Source organism: Ctenopharyngodon idella, chromosome 10, assembly GCF_019924925.1.
Source record: "Ctenopharyngodon idella isolate HZGC_01 chromosome 10, HZGC01, whole genome shotgun sequence".
Taxonomy (NCBI): domain Eukaryota; kingdom Metazoa; phylum Chordata; class Actinopteri; order Cypriniformes; family Xenocyprididae; genus Ctenopharyngodon; species Ctenopharyngodon idella.
Window position 1 is genome coordinate 44,355,254 of NC_067229.1, and position 13,463 is coordinate 44,368,716.

Here is a 13,463-nt window from a genome sequence, read left to right on the forward strand (position 1 = left end):
GTAAACTGTGACATATTATACCCCAAAATTCTTCATACAGTGGACTACCATTAAAATTGATAAAAATTTGGGACCAAAAATTATTCAGACACTTTGACCTGACCATGTTTTGCTTATGTGTTATCTGACATAATTAAGATTAATTTTTTCTGACACATTTTATCTCTGAGTTCTTGTCATATTTTATTACCATTTTTTTAAACTACCAAATTAACTGTGTGAAATGTTGAAGGTGTCTGAATAAATTTTGGTTTGATTGTGTGTGTGTGTATATGTATATATATATATATATATATATATATATATATATATATATATATATATATATATATAAAAGCATTTTCTTTAGAAACAAGTGTTTTGATTGTTTGTACTTTGTAATTCATTGCAGATCACGTCTCTCTGTTGTTTGCCTCTATGCTTGAGAAACCAGTGTTCTTTTGTCATGTTTTTAAAATCTGTTCTCGATTTCAGGCTAATCACCCACATATTCTTGATAGCTCCTGGAAAAGCCCCTCGTGCGAGAGCACGAAACAGCACAGCGGCAGTTGTTATTTCATCAACCCAGCGCTCCTGCAAGGCAACCGTTCGCCTCTCAGCTATAACGGCCTCTGAAACGAAATCGAATGATGAATCTGTTTAATAAAGCAGTCAGCAGGGGTGAAGATGAGACAGCAACAGCCCTCTGTGTAATTATCCCCTCTCGTATGGAGGTCTCGGCTCTGCTTCAGGGTCTCCCTGCGACGTGTTGATGCGAAGTTTATTGGGGGAGCGTTTGCGCTTGCATTAAAAGCAGCGAGGAGTTGATATTTGTCAGCTAACATCCTCCTTATTCTGATAAGCACTGTGTGGAGCGTGTTGGCCGCCTGCCGCTGGGGTAAAAGATACATGACCCATCGCTGCCCTAGTCAGCGGATAGCCAGAGTTAAGAGCATGATGGTAGAGAATTCACAGTAGAGTGAGTCTGACCCAAATGAGGACCTGTGGATGCCCACGGTGGCCTATAAAACAAGCCTGTTTTTGCTGGTGCGTTAGATGACAGATTGAGCTGAACACATGTGGGGCAGCTTGGGTTTCAGCTTACGTGATGCATGTGCCCGCTGCTTGAGGACAGTAACCCTCATGCTCACGGGCATATTCATGCACGCGTCGACCCGAGAGTGGGTTGGCATTTCAACCCACATTTTGAAGATGACGTCAACCCACTGCTGCCGAGCAGAATGATCCGCATTCGATCTGTTCTGCATCCCACATCCCTGTTTTATGTCCCATATGTTTCTGCGGACATTTACTCCCTGTGATGTCTTTGAGATTGTAAGAGAAATGCACTTAGAGGAGTCTTGTTATTTTGCATCCCACTCAGATTTATCTTGTTTTGAAGATGTTTCGATATTTTTTATTGGAAAACAAGACAAGTTTGTAGCATATTCCTGTATTTAAAGTATTTTGGTTCCTCCCAATAAATATTTCTAGCTACTGTAATGTGTAAACTAGAAGCTAAAGTTGGCTTGGGAAAGCCTTGATGGGCATGTGTAAATTATATCCCTCTCAGAAAGTAATGTGGCAGTACTGCTGTTCAGTGATAGTGTCAAATGGTACTACAATGGGATAATGTTTGATTATCAGTACCTGTCAAAAGTTTAGAAAAATTACAATTTTTTATGTTTTTGGAAGAAGGCTGCATTTATTTAATCAAAAATTCAGTTAGAACAGTAATATTGCAAAATTAAAAGAACTGTTTTCTATTTAAATATATTTTAAAATATAATTTAAGGTCACACGTGACGTAGGCAGAAGTACCGAGCAAGTGTTTACAAAGCAAATATGCAAAGACTAAGTCAAACAGCCTTTACAAAAAAATGTAAAACAACAATGTTGGACGATTTTGAAGTTGGAGTAGCGAATGAGATGTTTTTTGCTCTACCGCGGTATTATCGCCTACGACGCGCGACCTTTCCACCATGATTACGTAATGCGTAGCACATCGCAGAGCAGTGCAAGACGAGCTTTTGTGGTTAAAAAGCATATACATTTTTATTTTGTTTCGGAAAATGACCGATCGTTTCACTTGATAAGACCCTTATTCCTCGGCTAGGATCATGTAGAGCCCTTTGAAGCTGCACTGAAACTGAAATTTGGACCTTCAGCCTGTTGGTACCCGTTGAAGTCCACTATATGGAGAAAAATCCTGGAATGTTTGACTCAAAAACCTTCATTTCTTTTCGACTGAAGAAAGAAAGACATAAACATCTTTTGAGATATACCATGATAATGTCTGATTATTATATGCTTATATCATGTTAATTAATTGGTGCTAGAAAGTTTTGCATTATGGCATAACAGTTAAACTACATTTCCTTCCCCAATTCCCACTGAAAATATCTAATTTTTATTACAGTAATGCACAAAAAATAAATTAATTAAAATTTTTAAAGTATTTGTTGTAATGATTTTATTTTCATGCTGATTAGTTTAGTTTTTTTGTTTTTTTTTTAAAGTTCTATTTTACCACTTTATTTTTACTGAAAAACAAGACAAAAAAATATATTAAAATTATTTTTGTAGTGTACACGCTAAACCTTGTCTGTCTGCTGTTTACTCTCCTTTTGATTTCTTTTTTATGTATTATTTTTTTCCCCTTTCTGCTACCTGACCTCGTTGGCTGTGTTTAAATGTGTTTGACCTACATACTGTGTGTCTGGACAGCCCTGGAGAGCTGAGGTTAGAAAGGTCGTCAACAGGTCTGACTCATCTCTCTTGTTTCTCCAAAGCAGCCATTCACTCTCTGGTCACTCTGCTTTTATTGAACTAACTGTCATTAAGTTATTGCTCTGCTTTGTTCTCTTCCCCTTTGCCCTGGTTAAGGTGTAGAGCTACTGCACTTACACCTTAGCGCTCGATTTAATCCAATCAGATACGCCATTCGGCGAACTCTACCTTGACAACAGCGTTAAGCTGGTATCTTTGAGCCTTATCCGTGATTAATCGCCTGTTGAAACTCCATGTGGGGAGCTTTTGGTACAGAACATCTCACTTGTTGTAAATAACAGGATGAGCCGAAGCCGATTGTTTTCAACCAGACCGTCAAGTTACTTTCACTCTATTTTGATCGCTACCATAGACATCAGTGTTTTTATCCAAACTGTAAACTTTTATCCCAGTACTTTTGTGATAATAAGAATATTCGTAACACGGAAGTAACGATACTGTGTCGTTGAAAAGGCTGTTTGTGAAGCTGTTACATACCTATACATGATAACTGCTTTCTCTGGGTCATTTGAATGTTTCAGTGAGATTTTGTCAAAGGTTCAGGTACAGGTGAATCGTTGTCATTTAGGAATGAGATTGCGTAGGTGTTTGAATCGAGATTGCGATCTTGTAACGATTAATCGTGCAGCTCTATGGTATGGAAGCTTGTTTCCGCCATGAAATAAAAAATAAAAAAGGTAATTGCGACTTTTTATCTTTGTTTTTTTTCTCAGAATTGCGAGATAAAAACACAATTGCGAGTTATAAAGTCAGAATTGAGAGTTATAAAGTGAGAATTGCGTGATATAAACTCGCAATTGCATTTTATAATTGTGAGGGGAAAAAAGGACTGATGTTTTTTCTCAGAATTGTGAGTTTATTTCTCTCAATTCTGACTTTATAAGGCACGATTGCAAGTTTATAATCTGACTTTAGAACTCACAATTGTGAGTTTATAAAAGTTTATAAAAAGTCAGAATTGCGAGTTATAAAGTCAGAATTGCGTGATAAAAACTTGCAATTGCGAAAAAAGTCTACATCTCGCAATTCTGACTTTATAACACGTTATTATGACTTTTTATCTTGCAATTCTGACTTTATAATTCGCAATTCTGACTTTATATCATGCAATTCTGACTTTATATCACGCAATTCTGACTTTATAATTCGCAATTCTGACTTTATATCACGCAATTCTGACTTTATAACACGCAATTCTGACTTTATATCACACAATTCTGAATTTATATCACAATTCTGAATTCATAACTCAATTTCGAGTTTAAGTCAGAATTGTGAGATAAGAAGTCGCAATTACCTTTTTTATTTTATTTTTTTATTTAGTGGTTAGTGGTTTATAAAAAGTCAGAATTGCGAGTTATAAAGTCAGAATTGCGTGATAAAAACTTGCAATTGCGAAAAAGTCTACATCTCGCAATTCTGACTTTATAACACGTTATTATGACTTTTTATCTTGCAATTCTGACTTTATAACTCGCAATTCTGGTATTATCACACAATTCTGACTTTATAACACGCAATTCTGACTTTATATCACGCAATTCTGACTTTATAACTCACAGTTCTGACTTTATAACTCGCAATTCTGACTTTATATCATGCAATTCTGACTTTATATCACGCAATTCTGACTTTATAACTCGCAATTCTGACTTTATATCACAATTCTGAATTCATAACTCAATTTCGAGTTTAAGTCAGAATTGTGAGATAAGAAGTCGCAATTACCTTTTTTATTTTATTTTTTTATTTAGTGGTGGAAACAAGCATCCGTACTAAGGCATAGAAATCTATTTAACAGAAATATTGATAGAGATTCAAAAAGAAAAGTTACAGTATTAGCAGTATAATTTACAGAATACAAACAAGAGCCATAAAATCTCTGCCTCGTGTTGAAAAGATGCATTTGCCCTCCAAATGCTTTGATTAGCATAAACATCACATCACCGTTTGTAGCCTTGGTAGAAATCAAGCAAATGTGCCGACACATAAATTCCCAGAGGGCTGACGCATTAAAAAGGCCGAGCAGACAGTCGGCACCAATCCGCTGTACAGTAGAAGAGCTCAAACCAGCTCAGCCGCTGGGGTGCATCCCTTCTGAAGCAATACATTTTAATGCAGTTTCTGTAGCCGTTTTGCAATGACTCTGCTGGCTGGGTGCCCATTATGCTACTGTTACATAATCCATCACTTCTTTGCAGACGGCCCTCTCCAATAATTCAACTGTCAGAGCCTTATATAGGCAGAAAGAAAGGAGGTGCAGATATTAGACTCATACTAACAAAAACATACAAGCATGTAGCATTAGCGGCAAACAGGGTTTGAGCTTGATCTTGCCAAAACACTGCACTGATGCACTAGCAGAGCTTTGAAGTGTCTTTTTTGAAGTGTTTCTGCAGATATGAGGGAGAACCGCTCCACATCAGCCATTTTAGGAGCACCATGCTATCACACACATCATGTGCTATTATCATCATTATAATTATTGCTATCATTACTCTTGCCTTGCCACGGGCTCTTATCAAAGAGGAGCTCGTTCAATGGCTGCAAAATATAGCGCTACTACACGTCTAAAATGGGGAAGGGTATGTGTTATAATCTGATTCAAATCGGAGCTATCTTTGTGTATAATTAGACAAACCTTTAATCAAAATTACTGCGATGTTAGTGCCATTGAAAGTACCCCACGATTATGCTGGAAATATGTCTTCTTTGGAGTTTCTGGAACAATTAACCTGATAAGTAATCTGACATGCTTAAAACTTGTTTATGAACTTTCCAATGAACTTTTACCTTATCTAGCTTTTCTGCTTTATCTAGATTCCTTCCTATGTCCATTTTAATCTGTAACATTTTTCACACATTAGTAAGTAGCAGGTGTTTTCCACTGGCATAGTTGGTTGCAGGGTTGCCAGGTTTTCACAACAAAACCCGCCAAATTGCAACTCAAAACTAGCCCAGTCGCATTTCAGGGAGGTCCCCCTGTAAAAAATGCATTCTGGGGTGTAAAATCTGAGTTTTTGCCAGGGTTCCCCTGGTAAAATTTGCATTCCAGGGGCTAATGTGACCTGGAAATGTTTTTGTGAAATTCACTCATTAATATAATACAGAAAAAGCAACAACAACAACAAAAACCCACATGTTATTCATATAGTATTATTTGCTACTTTTCTGATTTATTTATATTCCGTAATATAACCCTTTTTTATTCATCATGATTTATTTCTTTATTTTACTTTATTACAGTCTTGAAAAAAATGCCACAATAAAAAAAAAAAAATAAAAAAAATAATGGCTTTGCTTTTTTAAGCAAAATATTATTTTTTTCTTTTGATTGTGAAATAGTTTTTGGTGTTGCTTTATTTAGATCTCTAAATGCCTCTAATCTTTAACGTTCCTCTCACATTAGCATGTGTTTTCCACTGGCACGGTTGGTGGAGCTGCCGCTCAAATCCATGTAGCCAGGGTGAAACCCCATGGAGAGGCACCGATGTCCTGAAATTCCACTTGTTAGAGGGATCTCACATGTGATTGTGTGTTTGTGTTGATTGAGTGTGGGCATGTTTGTTGAGGAGGATTAGCTGCTCCAAGAACTGGCACTACTTCAGTCTGACACTCACCGTTAAGCCCGCAGTGGCCTTCTGACGGCTAATCAAAGCACTTTGGCATGAGCTCAAGGTGCCACACACCGAGCAAGAGGTGGGATGACTGAGAGATTGAGGGCAATGGGGGCTGTTGGTAGATGAGCCTCTTATGATCTCTTAAGTTACTGGATATCTTAAGCTAAACTGTGACTGAAGCATAAACTTAAGGCCACAGTATATATATATATATATATATATATATATATATATAGCCCCATCATCCAGGACCTTCGCAGTGCTTTTACACCGTGTTCTCTGTCTACATTCAACTTTATATATAGCCTCGACTATCCCACCAGTACTGAAATGGGATTAGCCAACTGGAAAGTCATTGTTCAGTGCAGTACATGTTTAAGATGGCCAGGGAAATGTGTATGTGTTAGTGTGGAGAGAAAACCTGCAGAAGCCTCACAGAATGACCACAAACATCATCCCTGGAGAGATTCAGAGCTTATGGAGAAGAGAGAAATTTAAAAAATGTGACTTACTGTCCGTTTGGCAGAGGCACGTCACATTGCACCGCGCCTTTAAATCTAAATAAAGTCTCAGAGACATCAGTTCCTATAGAGCACATGTCAGAGTGTCAGTATGGAGCTATATTAATGCAAACCTGCCACGTTGTCAGGACTTGGTAGAAAAATCATCTGAAGAGAGTTTTGACAACGTTATTTTCAGAGTTATGTTGGCATGGTATGCAGATCTGCCCTGACAGGTTTTTGAATGGATTTTATCCACAAGTCCGTGTGTGCTACAAAAACTCAGCATGTACATCGGGTTTGCTTATTCAACCAGTTTTTTACAGCACAGAAGACGCAATACAAATCTTTAGCAAATTAAATCATGTGTTTGCTGGTAATGAAACTAGGGCTGTTAATCTGTAAGTTTGAAGATGCTTTTTTGTAATGTCTATTCAATGTTTTTGTCTGCTATGGAAGTTTGTTTAAATAATAATAAAAAAGTATATAAATATAATCGCAATTGCGTGTTATAAAGCCAGAATTGCGTTATAAAGTCAGAATTGCGTGTTATAAAGTCAGAAATGCGAGATATAAACTCAATTGCGAAATGTAAAGTCAGAATTGTGAGTTGTAAAGTCAGAATTACGAGATAGGTCAGAATTGCGAGATATAAACTCAAATGTGAGTTATAAAGTCAGAATTGTGAGATAAAAACCTGCAATTGTGAGAAAATTCAATTCAATTCACATTTATTTGTATAGCGCTTTTCACGATACTTATTGTTTCAAAGCAGCTTTACAGAGAATGCATGTCAACATTACAATTTAGAGAATGCAGTTAGCTAATAATGTAATAATTTAGGCAATTTAATTTACAAAATTTAGAATTTACAAAGGACGTCAGAATTGCGATATAAAAAGTTGCAATTATCCAATTATTTTTTATTCTGTGGTGGAAACAAGCTTCTATAGTCAGCCACAATAATGTAATTTATTTGAATTATTTTATTTTGGGGACTTTCTCTGCAAATATTGATGCATGTGATTAATTTTATGAATTAATGAACACGTGTAATTATTCAGAGTACAATTAGTCAGAATGGTGTCATATGTGATGGCCTCTTATGTTTTTATGCTTGCTTCATTGTAGTCTCTAGCTGTCTTTGAGATTGCGTTTGATAGGTCATGTAAGCTCTTTGTGAAAACATGTCAATATCCCAAAGGGCAGAATGGATGTACGAGGCAATTAGACGCAGTATATCTCTCATTAAGCAGGTTGTTCAGTTCCTCCATGGATTCTAGATCGTTCCACAGTTAATTTAATCAGTGCATTTATTGGTTTTGTCTGCTGAGCTTACATATGACCCTGGAAATCACTTTCAAATTCCATAATTCCCCTCATTGTAGATTTTTAGATATTTTAAATGGAAAATGAGTGGAAAAAACTCTTGTAGTGTGTTTAAAAAAATTGATATATTTTTACTGCTTTTACTACTTGTTATTTTACTATAATTTTATTTTGTAGCAGAATTAGCTATTTTTTATTGCCTGTCAATGGTTAAACATGCTATTTGCCTGGTTATTGTTGTAGTTACTAACTGCCAAACATAACCAGCCAAAACATTCTTTGAATTTTTACTATTTAAATACCATGGTATATTTATGGTTTATATATCTCACAGTATGTGTAGTCGTGCCACATTACTTTTTCAAAATGCTGTCTGAAATGGTTTGTTCCTATGATCAACAATGCCAGTAAACCATGTTAACAACATCCTTGAGATAAAGGGTGCATGATCTTGAGTCTATCCTGGAATTAGCACTTCCATGTTACCTTGCAGATAGGCAGCCAATTCTGGATTGCAGTCTGCTACCTACCCCATCCATTCCACCCCTCATTCCAACAACTCCAGGAGCTCTCAGCACCCTTCCTCACGACTATAACACCAACACACAGTGTTGTTATTGAAAAGGGCTGATACGTGTGATTTGTTTGGCTGGACCTCTGGCTCCTACGCAGAAAAGTGTGAGCAGCGTGCCAGGCAGCCCCTGTAGAAAAGCCCTTAATCCAATCAGACAAGCCCAAACTCAGAACAATAGAGCACACAGCGTAGGAAGTCCAAATCCTGCAGTCACAGCAAAAGCCCCTCTGAATGTAATGCTGTCATGCCAAGCAGAGGAGAAGCAGATGGACTTTCCCCACTGCAGAGGGGTGGGGTGCTGCAGGCTGATTGAAGAAGGGAGCTGCATTGCTGTTCATTTGTCAGCTCTCTAATTTAAAGTGTAGTTAATGCACAAAGAGCCATTTATCATGCATAAGAGTCTTTATTATTACCCATGTATTGAGAATATTTCATTTTGATGCAATGAAAAGAATTGGTCTGTCTTCTATACATATGGATGACAAGCTGAATTACACTTAACTTCAGGATTCGACAACCTTGCTCGTGTAAGCTGATGCCGCCTGGCCGCTGTGTCGTCCACTTGTTCATCCGCAGACAAGTGTATGGGGGAGTTGCAGTAGCAGCACCTCGGAGCAAAACACACACAATTGTAAGCATCTCCATCAGCCCGAGTTGCCACAGTTTTCCATTTTTTTTGGTGTGTGCACTCCTTTATCCTGACAGCCCTGACTTGCTTGTCAACTTGACTGCTCTGGGCAAGAACAATGACTCATTGAACCCTATCCATCCATCCATACATCCAATTTTTATTTTTATTTCCCTTTTTTGGGTCTAAAAAAGTTTAATCCAGATGTTGGTCTGGCTTTGCATATATGGATATGCGGAAGACGTGCTGATGGGTGATGTGCAGAGACAGAGTGGGAAATGCAGGCACTGTGCACAGTCTCTGCACATCACAAACAACATTGGTCATCACCGTAAAAAAACAAGTTGGCAGAGTTAGATTTAAATTGCCTGTCATTTTATGACCCTTTTCTAAGAAAATACACTGTCTGGTTAAGTCCCAGACAGCAACATAGTGTGGCCCAGATGTGGGCCGGTTCTGGGCCGACACTATGTTGCTGTCAGGGGTCGTATGGATTTTGAGATTGAATGATGACTAATGTTTGAATCACTAATATGCTTTATGGGGATCAAGTCAACTGTAACATACTGTCACACAGTTTTTGCTGTGTAGTTGAGGATATTTTTCCCAAAAGTTTCATTTGCTATATTGAACAATCTCCCTGGAGCAACATGCATTTGGCTTTTGGAATGCAAAATGAGGAATTACCCCACGATCAAAGAAAAACTTGAGATCTGCTGAAAAATGCAACAAATGTGCTGTCATTGTTGGTACTGTGTTACTTAGACTGTTTTTTGGTAGTTTGAAAGTATCAAAAATCACTATTGCATTGGCCGGGAATCGAACCCGGGCCTCCCGCGTGGCAGGCGAGAATTCTACCACTGAACCACCAATGCATATGGAGACTTGTTTTTTTGCTGTCGTCTCACCAGGATTTCATAGGCCTGGTGTAGAAAGTGTGCAGTTTTGCAATTAAAAAACACTGTTGCATTGGCCGGGAATCGAACCCGGGCCTCCCGCGTGGCAGGCGAGAATTCTACCACTGAACCACCAATGCATGTGGAGACTTGTTTTTTTTGCTGTTATCTCACCAGGATTTCATAGGCCTGGTGTAGAAAGTGCAATTTTTGCCCTTAAAAAACACTGTTGCATTGGCCGGGAATCGAACCCGGGCCTCCCGCGTGGCAGGCGAGAATTCTACCACTGAACCACCAATGCCTGTGGAGATCTGTTTTTTTGCTGTCGTCTCACCAGGATTTCACAGGCCTGGTGTAGAAAGTGTGCAATTTTTGCTCTTAAAAAACACTGTTGCATTGGCCGGGAATCGAACCCGGGCCTCCCGCGTGGCAGGCGAGAATTCTACCACTGAACCACCAATGCTTGTGGAGACCTATTTTTTTGCTGTCGTCTCACCAGGATTTCACAGGCCTGGTGTAGAAAGTGTGCAATTTTTGCTCTTAAAAAACACTGTTGCATTGGCCGGGAATCGAACCCGGGCCTCCCGCGTGGCAGGCGAGAATTCTACCACTGAACCACCAATGCCTGTGGAGACCTATTTTTTTGCTGTCGTCTCACCAGGATTTCACAGGCCTGGTGTAGAAAGTGTGCAATTTTTGCTCTTAAAAAACACTGTTGCATTGGCCGGGAATCGAACCCGGGCCTCCCGCGTGGCAGGCGAGAATTCTACCACTGAACCACCAATGCATATGGTGACTTATTTTTTTGCTGTTGTCTCACCAGGATTTCACAGGCCTGGTGTAGAAAGTGGTCCCTTAAAAAAAAAAACTGTTGTATTGGCCGGGAATTTATTGGCCGGGAACCCAGTTTATTTTACTATGTGTATGCTTTTTTAATGAGTCATGACTGATGATATTATTATAAACATGGTAATTTAATGTGAAATGCTAATGCTGTTTTTTTTTTTTTTCCCTTCAGTCTTAAAACTACACTGAAAAAGAAATTGGCAAATGATACCGTGGATCTGTCTGGTATCCCTCTCTCTGGCCGTGATTTACATCGTGTGGCATACTACCTTCAGAACAATGGTTCATCTGTGACAGCAGTCGACATCAGCTTCACAGAGCTCCAGGATGAGAGCTTGCGGCTACTTTTACCATTCTTAGGAGCGCTACCCAAACTCACCACACTTGCCATCAACGGTAACCGGCTGACTGTAGCTATCCTTAAAGACCTGATAGAGGTGGTTAAGGACCCCAAAACGTTTCCTAGTTTGGCCTGGGTGGATCTGGGCAACAATGTGGACATCTTTACTGTGCCTCAGCCATTGCTGGTCGCACTACGCAGACGCTTTGGAATGAGAAGCAGCCTACCTACCATCTATGAATACAGTGAGGGCCAGGGCAGCAGCTACTGCCTAGAGACTTCTACTGAGGAAATCAGTGTGTTTGAGGAGGATGAAGAGGATGAACTAGAAGACCATCTGGTGCTGGAGCCCTGGAGTGTAGAAGAGAAAAATACACTGCATTTCTGTGAGAGGTGATGGACCCTGGTTCCTTGTGGTTTGGTATTGTTATTCTTATACTCCAAATCAAGGTCCAGTGTATCAACATTGTAAAAGCATGAAGCGCTCTTTCACCACAAAACCAACTTGAGTGCCATGAGACAAAGTGGTTATGTAAAGTTGATGCATGGAGGTGGGATTTTGAAAGGGGGGAGAAGGATCAGGACATGTTTCACACTCCCACCATCTTTATTCTTAGTCCAGTTGCTGCAGAAAGCACCAGCCAATCTATTGTTTGCAATATTAAACTGAAATTTATAGTCAAACACTGACTGACCACAAATATGATTTGTAGCACATAAAACCATTACCACAAGCCAGTCTTTGCCGCCCACATCAGCAGCTGATGTGAAACTTTTACATTTTGCTTGTGACAGATACAGTCAAATGCTCCCCTCTGAGAAAGCTTTTGTCCAGGGTATATTTGCCTCAATTAGAAGAGAGCGAGAAGAGGTGAGAGAAGAGAGAAAAAGGGCTGCTGGAGTGCCTGCGGGCTAGAAAAGAGACTGATGTCTATGTGTTCGAGTGTGTGTGCGTGTGTGTGTGTGATGTTGTTCTGTGGAAGCTTATGATGCAAATGTAGCTTTAGCCAGAGCTCATTAAACAGGACACACAGGCAGCCGAGAGACTAACAATGCCACATGACCGACATGATTATTTTTCTTTAAAACTCATCCAGTTAGCAATGAGAGGTGATGTTATAAGACACATAAACACCTGGCAGTGTTTCATCAGCACAAGAACCATGTTTGAATGGTCACAGTGGCATTGATTTCAGTGTTTTTATAGAAGAATTTTGTTTGATTCATGTCAATATTTTGTATTTTTTAAACAAATTTAAATGTACCAGAGTTCATTTATTAATTATTAATGCTGTGTGTGTGCGAACGCATGAGTGTTTGACAGTAAATGTGACCTTTTGAGTTGTTTTATGATGCCCTTTGCTCCACAGGTGGTGTTTCCTTTACAGACACGTGTCTGATTTGCACTTTACATGGCAGGCTTTTCATTGTAGTTTAATGTTCAGTTCTAGTATAAATGTTGCAAACGGTGTGATCCTAATGGCTTTGAGCACCTGGATGTTCTTTATCTTTCTGTTTTATAATAAACACTAATGAATGATGGTTCTTGCTATGTGAAATAAACACTGTTTGTAAACAAATGGACATCGTTGTGTTTGTGAGATGACAGAAATGATCCTTTTTTAAGGGGCTGCTTTTGACAACGTGCCTCGTAGATACAGGGTGGACAGGAACTGGATTCATCCTGTTTTTTACCTGCCAGATGTGTTTTTTTCTAATCTGTCTCACAGTTTTCATGTACAATAAGTAATTACAGGCGTCAGCAGTGCTGTCAGTAAATACTGGGATGTGCAATTAAACTTTCTAACTTGATGAATCGGTTGTAACACCATGGTATTATGTGATTTCCATACTCATATATGATGGTATTTAGTGCATATGGTGTGCCAAGGTACTTAAAAGAATAGCATGTCCAAAAACATGGTATTTTAGCGTATATGAGTATATGCTTTCCAGTATGT

General features: G+C 38.8%; 1 protein-coding gene and 6 non-coding genes across 7 annotated transcripts in view; 1 reads left to right on the forward strand and 6 right to left on the reverse strand.

Annotated features, from left to right (window-relative positions):
• Positions 1-13,086, forward strand: part of lrrc75bb (leucine rich repeat containing 75Bb) — a 36,184-nt gene extending 23,098 nt beyond the window's left edge. The window contains exon 4 of the mRNA XM_051910925.1: positions 11,335-13,086. Within this exon, the coding sequence (XP_051766885.1) occupies positions 11,335-11,899 (565 nt within the window). The 3' untranslated portion in view covers positions 11,900-13,086. The remainder of the gene's footprint in view (positions 1-11,334) is intronic.
• Positions 10,225-10,295, reverse strand: trnag-gcc (transfer RNA glycine (anticodon GCC)). The gene has a single exon. It is a non-coding gene; the product is annotated as a tRNA-Gly (tRNA).
• trnag-gcc (transfer RNA glycine (anticodon GCC)) lies at positions 10,386-10,456 on the reverse strand. Its single transcript has one exon. It is a non-coding gene; the product is annotated as a tRNA-Gly (tRNA).
• Positions 10,547-10,617, reverse strand: trnag-gcc (transfer RNA glycine (anticodon GCC)). The gene has a single exon. It is a non-coding gene; the product is annotated as a tRNA-Gly (tRNA).
• Positions 10,709-10,779, reverse strand: trnag-gcc (transfer RNA glycine (anticodon GCC)). Its single transcript has one exon. It is a non-coding gene; the product is annotated as a tRNA-Gly (tRNA).
• On the reverse strand, positions 10,871-10,941 carry trnag-gcc (transfer RNA glycine (anticodon GCC)). Its single transcript has one exon. It is a non-coding gene; the product is annotated as a tRNA-Gly (tRNA).
• On the reverse strand, positions 11,033-11,103 carry trnag-gcc (transfer RNA glycine (anticodon GCC)). Its single transcript has one exon. It is a non-coding gene; the product is annotated as a tRNA-Gly (tRNA).
• Positions 13,087-13,463: the final 377 nt, after the last annotated feature.